Here is a 16,527-nt window from a genome sequence, read left to right as displayed (position 1 = left end):
CATGATGTGCAAACTGTGGGTGTAACGTGTGAAGTATTAAGTAAATAGAATGTTCAAGTTATTCTGGACTGTGTCTCCATTACTGGGGGTCGCCTGAAAGAGGGACCGTCGCCGCCTGGGAAGTGCCCGGGAGGATCTGAACCTGGAGATCCATGTACACTGAGAAGAGGAATACAGTTTTCTGTGAGGGAAGGACAGGACACAGATGCTTCAGTGTCTCTGGTCATGACTACAGTCCTGGCCTCCCCTTACATTTGGCGTAGTAGGCAGGATGCGACTGCCTCAAAGAGAAGTGTTAATGATGATATGTGTGCGACTGCTGTGCCCCTGGAAGATGACCGGCAGAAAGAGCAAGTAGTTTCTGTGTCTGAAGACGATTTTGTGAATGAAACACTGAATTTGACTACTACTGATTTTGTGACAACACCAGACTTGACTACTGAATTGGACTTGGCTTCTTGGGAAAAAAGTCTAATACCACTACTGCGACCAACATGGCGGTGGTGAGATTGGCGGGAGACAGTAAAGAAGGAGCAAACAATGAGAACCGCGTCATTCGTGGGCTTTGCCGTCGTTTCTTGGCGTCAAAGCCTGTCAGTATGCCCTGGTCCGCCCCTGGTGGGTGCAGACGAAGAAAAGAAAACCTTGTCCCTGTTAGCGTGGGTGGTCTGGAGAAGGAACCTCTGGGAGTGGACCCTCTGGACCGTGGCACCGAGGGGCCCCGGGCAAGCTGCCAGATGGAACTGACCCCTATACAGGGACTGTTAGGAGCAGGCCCAGGGGTTCGAGTACCACGGTAGCCGGTACAGAGAGGGGCGGCTCAGGATGGACCGGAGTAAGACTGAGACTGGAGTAAACCAGCAAGGACACTGAAGGCAGGACTGGATTAGGACAGCAGGAACACTGGAAGCTGGACTGGAGCAGGACTGGAGTAGGATGACAGGAACACTGGAGACAGGACTGGAGTAGGACGACAGGAACACAGGAGGCAGAACTGCGGAAGAGAACAAGGAACATGGGTAGCAGGACTGAAAGGCTGCTGCAGAGAGCAGCCGAGAACAGAACTGCATGAGCAGAGAGCATACAATGAAGCGAGGCCAGAGTGCTAGGAAACACAACGATCAGGCGTCTCCCTCAGGGGGGAAGCGGCCTGATATGGCTCCGTTTGGTCAGCCATTGGTCCAAAGGTGCTTCCGGGTCAGGGCACAGACGGAGCATAAGAAGCAGGAAGGAGGCGTGGCCTATGGCGCATGCGCATAGCATGCAGGGAGGGCATCGGTCGTGAGCCCATCTTAGGTGACCGTCGAGTGGAGAGAGGCTGCGGCGTGGGAGCGGAGGCCGGGTGAGTATGGCGGAGCGGTGTAACAAACCCCCAGGACTCTACAAGACCCCACAAGTGTGCATTAAGTCCCGTGGTACCCAGCCAGACCCTGCAAGTGTGCATTAACCCCAAGACCCAACCAGACCCCACAAGCGTGCATTAAGCCCCCTGGACCCCACACAGGCCCCGAAAGCGTGCATTAGCCCCCCTGGGAGCCCAAGCAGACCCCACAAGCATGCATTAACCGCCCTGGACCCAAAACAGACCCCGTAAGCATGCATCAACCCCCCTGGGACCCAATCAGACCCCACAAGCGTGCATTAACACCCCCCGACCCAAACGGACCCCGCAAGCCAGCATTAACCCCCCTGGGAGACCAAGCAGACCCCACAAGTGTGCATTAACCCCCACCCCCCTTGACCCAAACAGACCCCGTAAGCGTGCAGTAACCCCCCCCCCCCCAGACTCAAACAGATCCCACAAGCATGCATCAACCCCACTGGACCCCAAACAGACCCCGCAGCCGTGCATTAACCCACCTGGGAGCCCAAGCAGACCCCGCAAGCGTGCATTAACCCCCACCCCCCCGGACCCAAACAAATCCCACAAGCATGCATTAATCCCCCCTCGGAAAAAGAGAAGGTTCCAGCTCCATAAAATGAGACACTTTAATTCGCCTTGTTAAAATGATAGTGACAAGTTCTCATTTGGACAAGTACCATGGCATAATATGGTGTCTGCACGGCTGTTCCGAGCACCTGTGGCGTATTCTGGTGAGCTGGCTAAATTTTTCCTTTGGTATTAATCCCCCTCCCCTCCGGGTGCCCAACAGCTCCCAGATGACCCAAACATTAAGCCCCCAAACCCCATTAGATAGCCCCAAGTATCAGCCCCCATCAACCAAAAATCTAAGAAGACAACACTCCTGTTCCTCAGTGACGACGCTGACCTCCGCCCTGCTGCTCACAGACGCGGGACCAGAGTCCACACGGCGGAAACAACGTGTAGTGTACTTGTAGGCTTCTCTTCCTGCCCTTGCAGGCAGAACACGCCCCCTCTCGGTATGACACGCCCCCTCCCGGTGTGACACGCCCCCGGAACTGACATCACACCTGGAAGGAGCATTTACCGCAGCAGCAGCTGCTTGTGGTTTCTGGTCAGCAGTGTCGGTGTACTGTCCGGACATGGCGCAGTACAAGGGGGCAGCCAGCGAGGCCGGCAGAGCCATGCAGCTCATGAAGAAGCGGGAGAAGCAGCGGGAGCAGCTGGAGCAGATGAAGCAGAAGATTGCGGAGGTAATGGCGCCCGGTGATACTGGGGGTTGTGGTCCTGCGTGCGCTCCAGAGCCATCCAGACAGCAATGCTTCCGCGTTCTCCACCTTTCACTATCTCTGCTTGCTGCCTGTGAATGGAAGCGGACTCCTTCACATCCAGATCGTGTAAATCTCCTCTTACAACTTTGAATCCCTCCTTTGTGGGGTTTTCTTGTTCAAGCTCTGTCTCCTGTTAGTGAATGGAAACCTTCTTGATTGCTTCGGGATACTTGGCGCTGTTCATAAAGAAGCCGCGGCTCTGGGACGGATCTGTCACAACAGACTGTCCTGTAACGGCGGTCCATCCTCCGACTACAGATGTGAATGGAGCCTTCGTCTTGTTCACAGCTGAGAGTCTGGCACAATTGATTCCATCTCATTTGCATGTAACCAATTATTTCCTCCCCTCGGAAATGGCGCTGTGGGGGCTTATGCCTCCTGAACATAAGAGAATGTCGTCATTCACTGACAGCAAGCAGACTGTTGAAAGGGATATGCTGTAGACACTATTTAGTAAAGGTTCGCGGGTCCTGAACACCCACCAGTCACTCAGAAGAGGGGGTAGAAGTCCTCTCCCTGTGGACAGAGCCATAGACTTCCTGTTGAGTCCGTACTCTGCTGCCCCTTCCGTTGAGCATTTGATGGGGGTCTCAGGACCTGGTCGTGTCTGGGCATATCCAAAGTTTTATAAAGCAAAGTTTAAACTTTGCTGGCTTAGAAAGTTGCAGAAGCCGCCATCATACACAGAGGGGTGCGGTACAGCTGAGCTGTGGCCATCATGGGGGGAGGAGAACAAGGAGTAAAACCTTTAATCGTCATTATTTTTTCGTCTGCAGGAGAACGTGGTGAAGGCAAATATTAACAAGAAATTCTCTGCACATTATGACGCGGTGGAGGCCGAGCTGAAGTCCAGCACCGTGGGTGAGTGTGGACGAGTGCTCCAAGGATTAGTCCTCCGCGGCCGGAGGATCGAACACCCTGCTGGTTTACTGGCATCTTACTGATGACTATTTTGCCGCTTACTGGCAGTGAATGGAAACCTTGCTGAGATTTGGAGGCTGTAAACCTGTTTATATCCTGCAATCAGCAGTGTTGGAATGAGCAGGACTAGGGGCAGATCAGTAAGCCATTAGTCTCCAGCTGCAGCCGAACTAGAACTCCAAGCATGCTCTGCCGGCCGTGTGCACACAGGCTTGTGACCCCTGCTTCAATCTGTCATTCCAGACGCTACAAGTTCTACTTCCAGATCTCGCTGATTATACATAATATCTTCTAATCCGGCACCTGTCATTTTCTTTGGATGCCGGATTAAAGGAGTTTTGCAGACGTAGGGATCAGTCAGGCTCTTAACATGGCGCATTTGGCTTGTTTCTGTCCTACAGGTCTGGTGACCCTCAATGACATGAAAGCTAAACAGGAGGCCCTGGTGAAAGAGCGGGAGAAGCAGCTGGCCAAAAAGGAGCAATTCAAAGATCTGCAGCTGTAAGTAGAAGGGCTGGACCTCAGATAATTCCTGTAGTCCGGCATCTGACACAGAACTGCAATATGCTGTGAACTAGGAGCCTGAGTAAAGGATTGTCTGATAATTCAGCACCTTTCTTGCCCTATTCATGGAATATTATATTTCTGATGCCTTCCAGATCAGTTTCTAGAGTGATTGCATTATTTGTGTAGTGCTGACATAATCCACAGCGCTGTACAGAGATTATAATCCCATCAGTGGAGCTCCACTGAGTGACCTGGGATCTGTAGACTGATTGTCTCTTCCCACATAGGAAGCTGGAGAAACAGAGGGAGCGAGAGAGGAAGAAAGAACAAAAGAGGAAAATCGCCAGCTTGTCATTCAATGTCGATGATGATGAGGAAGACGAGGAAGAAGATGAAGACGACATGGAGGAGGACGAGTCCGAAAAAGAAGGTAGGATCTGTAAATGATCCAGCTAGCTGACACTTGTGCTGCTATACTATAAATATAGGTATAGTGTCTGATAATCCAGAATATCTGATAATCTGCCATCTATTGGATGCCACAATAGTTAAACAAGAAAAAGTGGAGCACTAGTTCCAAAATTAGTTGAAAAGGTGTACATTTATTAAAAACATAGTAAATATGGTAACATTAATCCATTTATCAAGAGAATACATAAAGCAGTACTAGAGACACATAAAGCAACAGGATCAGGTAGATGGTGGCTAATGTGTCCTGGTTACAACGGGCAAATACATAGTAAAGTGCACAGTGCTATTTAAGGATGGGAATACGTAAAATGAATGATCAGCAAGTCATATTCTCAGTGCGCACAATATCCATAAGACCTATATCTCCCCATGTCCTAAAGGTGCTTTCCCGTGCTCCGTTATACCAGGACCCACGCCACACAGCCCCATCGCGTGATTCGTGTTCGCTTCTTCCCAGCACTCTGAAGAATCGAACGCAAAACGCGCGTTGGGGCTGCGTGGCGTGGGTCCTGGTGTAACGGAGCACGGGTAAGCACCTTTAGGATATAGATTTAAAAATAAACCAAAATGCAGAAAATATATAAAAATGTATATTTCTTTATTATTGCATGTAGATTCAATATAAAAATATTATTCCTTCACAATGATGAGCCTAAAATTAGCCACAAGATGGCGCCACAAATCAGTATGTAGTAAAACTATTCGTAGCCTGAAGGTAAGAACCAAGCAACATATAAAAATGAATAGACAACGTGAATTTATGAAACAAAAGCATGTATAAATAAGTTAGTCCCTTATTTGCATTAAAGTGCATAAGGCTGCAATATAAAAGGTATTGCGCAAATAAGCAGTGAAAAAGCTAATGCCCACAATGTGCTTTTTAACTACTGAATAAAAAGTACTGTGCAAACTTATCAGCAAATGTGCAAATAAGCCTGGCACCACAGCACATTGTGGGTATTAGGGTACCGTTACTCTTAAAGATGCACCAGCGATCCCGACAACGATACGACCTTGTCTGATGCATTGCTGCATGATCACTGGTGAGCTGCCAAATAGACAGCTTCACCAGCGATCAGCACCAGCGAGGACGCTGGTATCCAAGGTAAATATCAGGTTACTAAGCGGCGCGCGTCACTTAGTTACCCGATGTGTACCTTAGAGACCTGCGTGTTCGCGCCGGGAGCTGCCAGCATGCAGGCTTCTAATGTACACATCGGGTAACTAAGTGACGAGCGCCGCTTAGTAACCTGATATTTACCTTGGATACCAGCTCCCAGCGCCTGCTTAAAGCGCTGGGAGCCTCGCTGATTGTTGGCTCCCGCTGCTGATCAGCAGGAGAGCAACGATCAAAAAAATGGCCCAGGCCGATCCTGCACGATCAGCGATACCCGGCGGGGGGGCCGGTCACTGATGCATGCCACACACAGGGATATCGCTGGCGAGATCACTGTGACGTCAAAAATCAGCGATCTCGCGCTGTGTGACGGGGCCTTTAACCTCACTGCTTATTTGCACACTTGTTTGTTATTTGCGCAATACCTTTTATATTGCAGCCTTATGCACTTTAATGCAAATAAGGGACTAACTTATTTATACATGCTTTTGTTGCATAAATTCACGTTGTCTATTTTTTTTTATGTTGCTCGGTTTTTACCTTCAGGCTATGAATTGTTTAAAACAGAAAAAATGCAGGGAAAAACGGAATGCCTCACCGTGTCAATGTGCTTGGTAGCCTTGAGTTTGCCAGCAGTGATCCAAAAAATTCTGCCTGATCATCGGATCACAACGAGAGGGAAAAAAAGTTGTCGGATCACACCGCTGAATAATGAAAAACAATTCTTCTTTATTTCACACCATCATAAAAATGTGTAGATATATCCACAATTATAGAATGTGACTCTGTTTTTATCAATTTGTGGATATATCGACACGTTTTTAATATGGTGTGAAATAAAGAAGAATTGTTTTTCATTATTCAGCTGTGTGATCCAACAACTTTTTTTTTTTTTTTCCCCTCATTATGAATTGTTTCACTATATACTGATTTGTGGTGCCATCTTGTGGCTAATTTTAAGATTATCGTTGTGAGGGAATAAGATTTTTTTTTGAATCTACATGTAATAATAAAGAAATATACATTTTTATATATTTTCTGCTTTTTGGCTCACTTTTACATCTTTTATCTATAGGATTTACTTTATTATGGTGTAGAACCACTTTTGTCCTGTTCAATTAATAGGATTTATCCCTATTTTTATTGTGTGTCACATTTTGTTGCTTTTATCTTTGATCCTATGGGGAGATATAGGTCTTATGGATATTGTGTGCACTGAGACTATGACTTGCTGATCATTCCTTTGACAGGTGCACATATGTCCAAATGTATTTAGCTAAGATTAGTTGGATATTGTTGTTTAAGCTTAAAAATACCAATTATGTGGGACGTTAAAATTCTTAGCTGGAATGTTAGAGGGATGAAATTCCCAGTAAAAAAACAGGTGTGTTTTTTTTTTTTTTTTTTTTTTTTTTTTTTTTTTTATTATGGACCACAAACCAACTGTAATTTGAAAATTATGAATGTTGAATATCTATATAGTGGACAAGACTGATTCATTAACGTCTGAATTACAGGAATTTCTTGGGTTTAATGAGAACTCTGCCTCTAGTCTGGTGGTTTGGGAGTCTCTGAAGGCATATTTGCGTGGTATGTTCATACGTGAGATTTCAAAGATTAAATCTAGTTCTAGAATGAAATCCAAACTTTTGCTCCAGGAATTGGAAGATGCAGAACGGACTTTTTCAATACACGTCACTCCCAGTGCACAACAGAGACTTAAGGATGCTCAGTTGCGAGTGACCAAAATGTCTCTGGACGTGGCAGCGCAGAAACTTGTGTTTCAATCGACCCAATTCTTTGAAAATGCAGAAAGTGTGGGGCACCTACTCTGTTATAACGTCAGCACAAAAGGGGTCCTCGTTCATACCTGGGCTCAGTGGTGAAAATGGGACACTTGTTACTGATGTGCCGGGAATCCTGGGAGTTTTGGGGGCCTTCTTTACTAACTTGTCTTCAAATCATTCGATGACCTGCAAAGAGATTTCCCACTTCAACACTCTACATTCTACCAGTAGTTAGAGGTGAGGCATGCTTATACAATGCAGACTCGCATGCACCCTATTATACATCATGATGCTGTAATTAATAGGCTCGGTCTGCTGACATCCACGAGAGGATTGATTTTTGTGTATGGGGAACTCCTTTCAAAGGTGCTATTAGGTCACCCGATAACGGCGCTAGTGAAGTGGGAACAACAAGTAGGTGGGATTTCAGCAGACCAATGGGAATCAATAATGCAAATGATCCCTAAGTTGGGCTCACTAAGGGACAATCGTCTGTCCCAACTATACATCCTCTACAGGGTTTATAGAACTCCAAAGTGGTGGTTTGATTTGGGTTTGAGACCGGATTCAAAATGTCCCAAATATGCGCTTGACAATGCGGATATTCTACATATGCTCTGGACGTGTCCGTGCATACAGATATTTTGGATTATGGTTCTTAATATATGTAGCCACTGAGCAGGACATTCCCAGAGATCCCACTGTGTACTGGGATGTGTGGAGGAAGTGAGGGATGGCAATCATCTACAAATATCAGTTGCTAGAATGCTCTTTATTGCTAGGAAACTAATAGCGTATCACTGGATCTTGGATAAAGTCCCCACGCGGAAAAAATATGTAAATAAGCTTAACCTTACATTGTGCAGAGAAAAGGCCATTTATCTTAAACGAGGAATATCTGGGCAGGATGGTTGAACATTCCAGGTTTATCGTCTGTAAATTTGTTATCGTAACATGTTCATGGTACTCTGAATATAATTTATGTGTACATTACCATACTATGCGCCTTAGGATGTGTGCCTTATTTATGTATGCTTTGTATCTATTTTGGTATAACAGCATTGGACCAGGGAACGGGATGGGGGGGGGTGGTAGGGAATTTGGTAAGGAATGTGGGGTACTTTGAAATAAGTGATGTTATGTTTTAAAATTTCAATAAAAAATATCTGTTTAAAAAAAAAAAGGAACTTTTATTGTCAGTATTATCACAGTCCTCCATTTTCCATTCCTTCCAGATCTGCCCAAGAAGAAGAAGAAGCTGGGAAAGAATCCTGATGTAGACACAAGTTTCCTGCCAGACAGGGATCGGGAGGTGAGGGGTGACTCTGCCCTGTGTGAGGAGTATCGGTGCAGACACAATATTCCAGAAAGTTAATATCCAGTAGTGAGAGAACCTCAATTCATTATACTGCAGTCCTATAATTGGGCGGACTTAACCACTTAATGACCAACCGTTTTGGGCTTATTTTTACCTTTAATTTTACCAGTCATAAGTTTTTGTTTCCATTTAAGTGGCTGTTCGAGGACTCGATAAATGCAGGAAAAATGTATTTTATATCAAATATTCCCTTTTTAGTATTTCTCTTACATATTTTTTCATCCTATTTAAGGATTGTTCCCATAATCACTTTCTGATCTCCGTGGTTGTGACCACTTGGACCCCTAGCAATCCTGAGAAGGGGATTCTGCAGAGCCACGTCTCAATCACGTACTAGACCTCCACTCCATTCATTGACTATGGGACGGTCAGAAATTAGTGGCTATTGTAGGCAATAAATGGAGCGGAGGTTGAGTATTCAGACAGAGCTTTGCAGGCCTTGCACTTGGGATTGTTGGGGACTTATCTTCCATCCTTAGGATAGGAGATAACTTTCAATTGTGGGAATATTCCTGTATGGGATAACTATATATCGGGCTGCTGTTGTCCTTTCTAAGTGCCCAAAGAGGCATGCATAGGGACCTTGAAGTATGCACAAGTCACCAACAAAACTGGTGACCAGTTTAAAACCCCATATGATTTTCAGTAATTTTTGACACTGGCAGTCAGTTAAATGAGTGGGATCTGAGATTTCTCTAATTCCAGCCGTTATAGCACCTGTTCCAGGGCAGCACTGAGCCCTTAGTGGCCATCATGAAAATCTAGAGTGGTAGTTTTTAATGTCACTCTCATAAGCTCCTAGCCCACCTTTCCATCACCAGGAGGAAGAGAACCGACTGCGAGAGGAGCTGAGACAGGAGTGGGAGCGCAAGCAGGAAAAGATTAAGAGTGAGTGCAAGCACAATGCGCTATGGGATTTTGTGATTTTATTGAACACCGTAAATTCAGACTGTTCTCTTCTCTCTGCAGGTGAGGAAATCGAGATTACATTCAGCTACTGGGATGGATCTGGACACCGCAGAACAGTGAAGGTAAAAGCCAGTCATCCCGGATAATGAGACCGCTTCCGATTTTAAAGGGGCTGACCAGTACTCTAACAACCCTTTTCAATCACTATATTTCTCCAAAGTAAAATAATAACCGCTATACGCGCTTAAGATGTGGGCAGCGTTCCAACAACGTCTGCCCTTGCTCTCCTGGGGTTTTCCAGCCCCATGAGAGCAGGCGCCAGCACTAGAATTTAATATATCTGTTTTTTTTACATGGGGCGGGGGGGATATAGGAAATAAGGGGCTTGTCCACTACTCAGGCAACCCCTCTTAAGGGTGGTTCGTATCGATGGGCGAAACCCCTGGATGTTTGGGTTCTGCTGGAAAAATATTCAGAATTGAGAGTCCTCAGTGGTTGATACCTTTTAATGGCTAACTGAAAAGATGGTAACACATTGCAAGCTTTCCAGACTACTCAGGTCTCTTCATCAGGCATTGACTAATACAACATCTGAAGAATTACATATGTATACACAACCCAGCACAGAAATAACGCAATAGATAAGACAAGTGATGTGAAGCAGAATTGTCTTTATGGGAGAGGGAAAAACATAAATATTTGAACAGTTCATAGATGAGGAGTCTGGGTGTTTTATGGTCCTCTGATTGGGGTCTGGTTCTGTGTTGTGTGATGCCCCCAGAGGTTCTGAAGAGCAAATTCCTTAATTGATGTAAAAAGACATGACAACCTTTGACACACTCAGTGCAGGAATGAAAATGTCACATATATTTATCAGTTTATGCTCCCAGATTCTTCTGTCTCTGAGATTTGAAGTTACCTTTTAATACAAGTAATTTAATGTCCATCATGCTATGACCGGGGATACAAAAATGTTTTGCCACAAGTAGATCCATTCTTTTTTCTCTTATTGTGTGGCAATGAGAATTCATCCTTGTTACCAGTTTTTGCCCGGTCTCCCCCACATACAGACCCCCAGTTGGACATTTAGTACAAATAATTAGGTACACCACATTAGATGTGATGCAACTGAACGTACCTGGGATCTTGTAGTCCTGATGTGAGTTGGGGATCTTTATCTTGTCCGTGGTCATTATAAATGGACAGGTTTTACATTTTTTTTGTCTGGTTGCAAGGAAAGGTTCCTGCAGCTGTTGGGGAGGACAGGGAGCTTCTGACAATGATGCATCTTAAATTTGGGGGCTGCCTAAAACACCAGTGGGGCGTCTGGAAATATGGATTGTAATCGGGCATCTTTTTGTAGTAAAGGTTGTAATTTCCATGCAGCTCCCCTTAGCACCTCCAGATTTGGATTGTAGGTGACCACTGGAGGCACCCGGTTATTTTCATCTTTAGCTTTGTAATGTAGCAGGTGATTCCTTGATATTCTGGAGGCTCTTGTAATTTGGTTTTCAATTGTTCTTGGATGGTAGCCCTGATTCAAAAAGGTCTTTCCGAGGCGACCAAGGTGTTTCTCTATCCATGGGGTTGGAACATATACGATTGTATCTGATGGCTTGGCTGTAGATAATAGTTTGTGTTTTGGATGGAAACTGTCCCATTTATGGTATGTTGGTCGGTCGATTGGCTTCTGATACAGGGATGTCTCTATTCCATTGTTCTTTAGCTTAATGATGGTGTCTAAAAAGTTAATTTCAGTGCTGAGTAGTTGAGTGTTAAGTTGATGGTGGGATGAAATTGATTAAACTGTTCGTGGAACGCCTTTAGCTGTTGCTCAGACTCCATCCAGATGATTTAAAATATCATCAATATAGCGGTAGTAGGCCAGAGGCCTGATGGGACATGAGGATAAAAAGTCACTTTCAAGCTTGGCCATGAAAAGATTTGCATACTGTAGAGCCATTTTACTTCCCATAGCTGTGCCAGTCTCCTGTAAATAGATCTTGTCAAATTCAAAATAATTGTGGGTGAGGATGAATTTTGTGAGTTTCACCACAGAATCCGCATCATTCCCGGTGTTTTCCATGAAGAATTTGCAGGCATTTAATCCATCCTGGTGTGGGATATTAGAGTACACAGATTCCACATCCATGGTGGCCAGGATGGTTCCTTCTGGTCGAGAATCTATTGCTGCTAGTTTATTCAATAGGTCAGTTGTGTCCTGAATGTAGCTAAGTGTATCCTTTACCAGGGGTTTAAGAACACTCTCTACCCATCCTGATACCTGCCCAGTAAGGGTGCCCACACATTAAATAATCGGCCTCCCTGGATTTCCAGATTTGTGGATTTTTGGAAGCATGCAGAATGTCCTTATTCTTGGACTTTCTGGTTTCAAGTCATTGCCTCTTATGGACCCGTCAGGCAGACAAGATACCAACTTGTTTATTTCCTTGTAATAGTCCTGTGTAGGAGCCGACTCCAATTTTCTGTAGTAGCGCATGTCCATAAGTTGTCTATTTGCTTCCTTCATATAGTCTGATGTGTTCATTATGACTATTACACAACTCTTGTCAGCAGGTTTAATGATTATTTCTTTGTTGGTTTTCAGAGACTGTTGGGTTCTGCTGCACGGTTAAAAAAAAAAAAAAAAGTTTGTTTTGGGTACCAGAACAGTACCCGCACACGGACCCCATTTACTTGAATGGGGGGCCCAAACATCCAGTGTTTGCCACGCTGTCATGTGCATGACCGCACGGCAAACACTTTCTGATCGGCGGTAAAATCATTATCGCCAGTCAGAGAACTACAGTTTACACGCTGTCAAATGACTGCGTGAGCCCGCAGCTGTGACGGGAGCTCCGGTCACTGGCATTGGCTGATGGGACTACTTATTCCATCAGCCGTCTGCTCTTGCCGTTTTTAGCAGCAGCAGGCGTAGGTTGATGGGAGTAGTAATCCCACCTGCTGCTGCTAATAACAGCAAGAGCAGAGGCTGATGGAAATATTTAAAAAAAAAAAAAAAATCTGTGTGGATTCCCCTGTATTTTTGATAACCAGCCATGCAAAACTGACAACTCTGGGCTGCACCCTCAGCTGTCGGCTTTAGCATAGCTGGTTATCAAGAGGGTCCCCTCAACATATTTTTAATTATTTAAATAAGTTGAAAAATTTGGAGTAAGGTTCCCCCATTTTTGAAAACCAACCAAGCTAAAGCAGGCAGTTGGGGGCTGGTATTCTCAGACTTCTAAGGGGCTATGGATATTGGCCCCTCACGCGGCCTAAAAATAGCAGCTCACAGCCTCACTGAAAAGGCACATGTATTAGACACGCCAATTCTGGCACCTCGGCCGGCTCTTCACTCTTGCCCTGTGGCGGTGGCAAGTGGGGTTGATGTCACCTTTGTATTGTCTGGTGACATCTATAAGACACCTATCCATTATTAATCCTATAGTTATATTGTAAATACGCAGCCAGAATAAAGTTTATTTTAAATAAAAGCAAAACACAGTTTTTATTTAAAAATAACATGTTATTCTTACCTAACGCCTAATTCCATTGAATCCCTCGTCTCCTGTAATATAACAATATCCCTCACCTGTCTGACGATCTGTTCCACGACGTAATCCATGTCTGCAGATAAATCCGTTTTCAGCCTGGGCTGTGCCAAGATGCGACTGTCCAGGCTGAGAACCACTGATGAATGAACTGCTGCGAGCGCAGGGTCAGTGACCGGCGGTGACGTCATTTAGTGAAATTTAGTCACCCGCTGTGTGGGGAATTGAGCACAGATCCATTAAAATCAATGGGCCTGGTTACCTGCATAGTCATAAGGCTGGGGCGCAATTAAAGGGTCAGACCATCATAAATCGTTAAATGATGATATATCCCAGCTATATACTGTGACTTTGATATATGAATAGCTGTTGTGGGCAGCACAAAACTCCTGATTTTGTTAGTGTCAGTGCAGGTAAAATGTACTAGTGTGATACTGATGTAGCAAGTACAAGTTGTCAGAAGCTTCGGGTCTATACTGGTTTCAGCCTATGGATATTGCCAAGAATGTTCCCATTCAATAACAGCAAGGAAGGAACTTTAGAATGATATGAAGCTGGAACATAAAAGTGCATTATCGGCTTGCAGCATTATTACTGGGACACTTATGCGCTTTTTTATTTATTTATTTCAGATGAAGAAGGGAAATACCATGCAGCAGTTTCTGCAGAAAGCCCTGGAGATTTTGCGTAAGGACTTCAGCGAGCTCAGGTGAGCGTCAACAGTTTTCAGGCTGCTGTTTATGGATCCCAGCATTGTCTGTGGAGGAGCAGACACAGGCCGGCAAGATCAGACCAGTGATCTTCAGCCTAAGACTGTTCAGATGTTGAAAAACAAGTCCCAACATTTCTCACCAGACTGTGGCTTTCAGGGCATGCTGGGTATTGTGGTCTCAACAGCTGGAGACCCAGAGATCGGAGTCTAATGCCGGAGACCATTAGTAACACTCGGCTCTTATCTTACAGGTCGGCAGGAGTGGAGCAGCTCATGTACATTAAAGAAGACTTGATCATCCCACACGTGAGAGCACTCAATATTGACGCTGCCTGGTGCAACGCTCTGCACTTCTACGCCAGATATTGTGACCGCGGCACTGATCGTTATAATGTCTCACAGCGGCAGAGTCTTTAGCATTTCACTTCCCATCAGTATAAAAATATTGGTTTGCTGCTTACACCCAATGTCCATTAGCCTATGTACACACTGAGCCTTTTTGCTGAGTTTTTGAGGCGCACCGTTTCAGCTCTAAAAACTCCATGTGCACATAGCCTTACAGCCCTATCCTTATGTGCAGGACTTATTAACCACTTGCTGTTCACAGACCTCCACAGAGCTGCCTGCGCTATTGCCATTTCTATATCTCACTGCTCTTTTATTTTCCAGCATCACAGCTTTTATGATTTTATTGTGACCAAGGCAAGAGGTAAAAGTGGTAAGTAACAAGTTATACTCTGTGTTACTATCCTCTCCCACCACCGAGACAGGTTGGAGGCACAGGAGAGGCGGCAGACTATGCTCAGCGCAGCAGCATGCATGTCGCAGGCAGAGGGTTGGCAGTAGCCTTAGGGTGGTTTCACATTAGCGCTTTTTAAGCGCACGCATGGCCGGGGGTAGCTCCGCCCCCGAGCCGGCTCTCTGCCCGGCGTGCCCGCCCCTTGCTTGTAGCGCCGCCTCCTAGCGCACAGCGGCGCCTGCGATCGGCGCACCCTATCTTTAGCATAGGGTGCGCAGGCCGTGCGCTAGTTGCGCTTTGACCTGCGCTGCGCACTTTTGACGGTGCGCCGTGCGCGCCAAAATCCGAAAAGTTTGATTTTGGCGCGCACAGCGCACCGTCAAAACTGCGCAGGTCAAAGCGCAACTAGCGCACAGCCTGCGCACGTTCTGCGCACCCTATGCTAAAGATAGGGTGCGCCGATCGCAGGCGCCGCTGTGCGCTAGGAGGCGGCGCTACAAGCAAGGGGCGGGCACGCCGGGCAGAGAGCCGGCTCGGGGGCGGAGCTACCCCCGGCCGTGCGTGCGCTTAAAAAGCGCTAATGTGAAACCACCCTTACATTCACTACAGGGAGCTCAGGGCACTGTCTTATGATTGTGGGGGGTCCCTGATTGATTGCTATGTCCAATGTCTTCTTGTTTTCCATCATAATTGTTGCTCCCATCTTCATCGTGTCCACATGTAATGTGTTTCGATTCTTTTCCAGGGCCCCTGTTTAACTTCGATGTGCATGAAGATGTCCGCCTGCTGAGTGACGCCACCGTGGAGAAGGATGAGGTAAGAACTGCTGTACTAGAGGGGGATGCGCTATCACTTTGGCTGGGGTTTGGTTAGATCTCTGAGAAGGGAGGGACCTTCCGTCTGCTTTTAGGTTTTAGGCCCCCTCATTGTTTATACCTGCATCGCAGAGCCCCGGACGCCCGCTTGATCTACTTTCTTGTTTTCCGTCCTCAGTCTCATGCTGGGAAAGTCGTCCTCCGCAGCTGGTATGAGAAAAACAAACACATCTTCCCAGCAAGCAGGTGGGAGCCCTACGATCCGGAGAAGAAGTGGGATAAGTACACGGTAAGCACAGATCTAGGGGCCGACCCGTCAGCTGCACATGATCAGATTAGGCTTCTATTCAATGAAGGCAAGCAGAGAGCTTAGATAAAATCTAGCAGACATCCTTATGTTGGGGATTGCTGGAACTAGGTCTCATATGGTGAATGTGTTGGACTCTCATGTTCTCTTCTACCCCTTTCAGATCCGATGATCGCTCCTGGGGATGATCTCTTCGCATCTGAGAAGCGCCTGATCGGACAGAAGTGTTTGTTCTTATGTCTTCATGTATATATTGTAATTACTGTGTTTTTTATGTATGTACGGGGCACAGAATAAATAAATGGCTGTGTCCTCCCTGTGTACCGTGTTTTCTTTGCTTGGTCGCTGTCTGCACAGAACGTGCTGATGTGTATTCTGGGAAATGTCACCCTTACACCAGGAAAATTGTGTCCAACTGCTCCCATACGTTATATGAGGACCAATAATGTATGTTCACAGTGACTGCACCAGCAGATTAGTGAGTGCAGCTCTGGGGTATAATACAGGATGTAACTCAGGATCAGTAATGTATGTACAGAGTGACTGCACCAGCAGAATAGTGAATGCAGCTCTGGGGTATAATACAGAATGTAACTCAGGATCAGTAATGTATGTA

General features: G+C 45.9%; 1 protein-coding gene across 1 annotated transcript; it reads left to right on the top strand.

Annotated features, from left to right (window-relative positions):
* The first annotated feature begins 2,337 nt into the window (after positions 1-2,337).
* FAM50A (family with sequence similarity 50 member A) lies at positions 2,338-16,230 on the top strand. The gene is made up of 13 exons (XM_073541231.1): positions 2,338-2,616; positions 3,471-3,555; positions 4,017-4,116; positions 4,410-4,552; positions 8,733-8,809; positions 9,697-9,763; positions 9,845-9,906; positions 13,971-14,047; positions 14,302-14,356; positions 14,720-14,768; positions 15,535-15,605; positions 15,783-15,893; positions 16,075-16,230. The coding sequence occupies exons 1-13, from the start codon at positions 2,506-2,508 to the stop codon at positions 16,081-16,083; spliced, it is 1,017 nt and encodes a 338-aa protein (XP_073397332.1). The 5' UTR covers positions 2,338-2,505; the 3' UTR covers positions 16,084-16,230.
* The last annotated feature ends 297 nt before the right edge of the window (positions 16,231-16,527 follow it).

The sequence above is a fragment of the Dendrobates tinctorius genome, unplaced genomic scaffold (genome assembly GCF_039654945.1).
Source record: "Dendrobates tinctorius isolate UK_male_01 unplaced genomic scaffold, ASM3965494v1 ptg000120l, whole genome shotgun sequence".
NCBI lineage: Eukaryota > Metazoa > Chordata > Amphibia > Anura > Dendrobatidae > Dendrobates > Dendrobates tinctorius.
Note: the sequence above shows the minus strand (reverse complement) of the source record. Positions and strands in the feature narration are given on the sequence as shown.

Excerpts from the sequence above, each read along its gene's own strand:
- FAM50A (XM_073541231.1), top strand. The coding sequence starts at position 2,506 with ATGGCGCAGTACAAGGGGGCAGCCAGCGAGGCCGGCAGAGCCATGCAG. Across the intron at positions 4,553-8,732 it reads GGACGAGTCCGAAAAAGAAG|ATCTGCCCAAGAAGAAGAAG; the intron begins GTAGGATCTGTA and ends CATTCCTTCCAG. Across the intron at positions 8,810-9,696 it reads TGCCAGACAGGGATCGGGAG|GAGGAAGAGAACCGACTGCG; the intron begins GTGAGGGGTGAC and ends TTCCATCACCAG.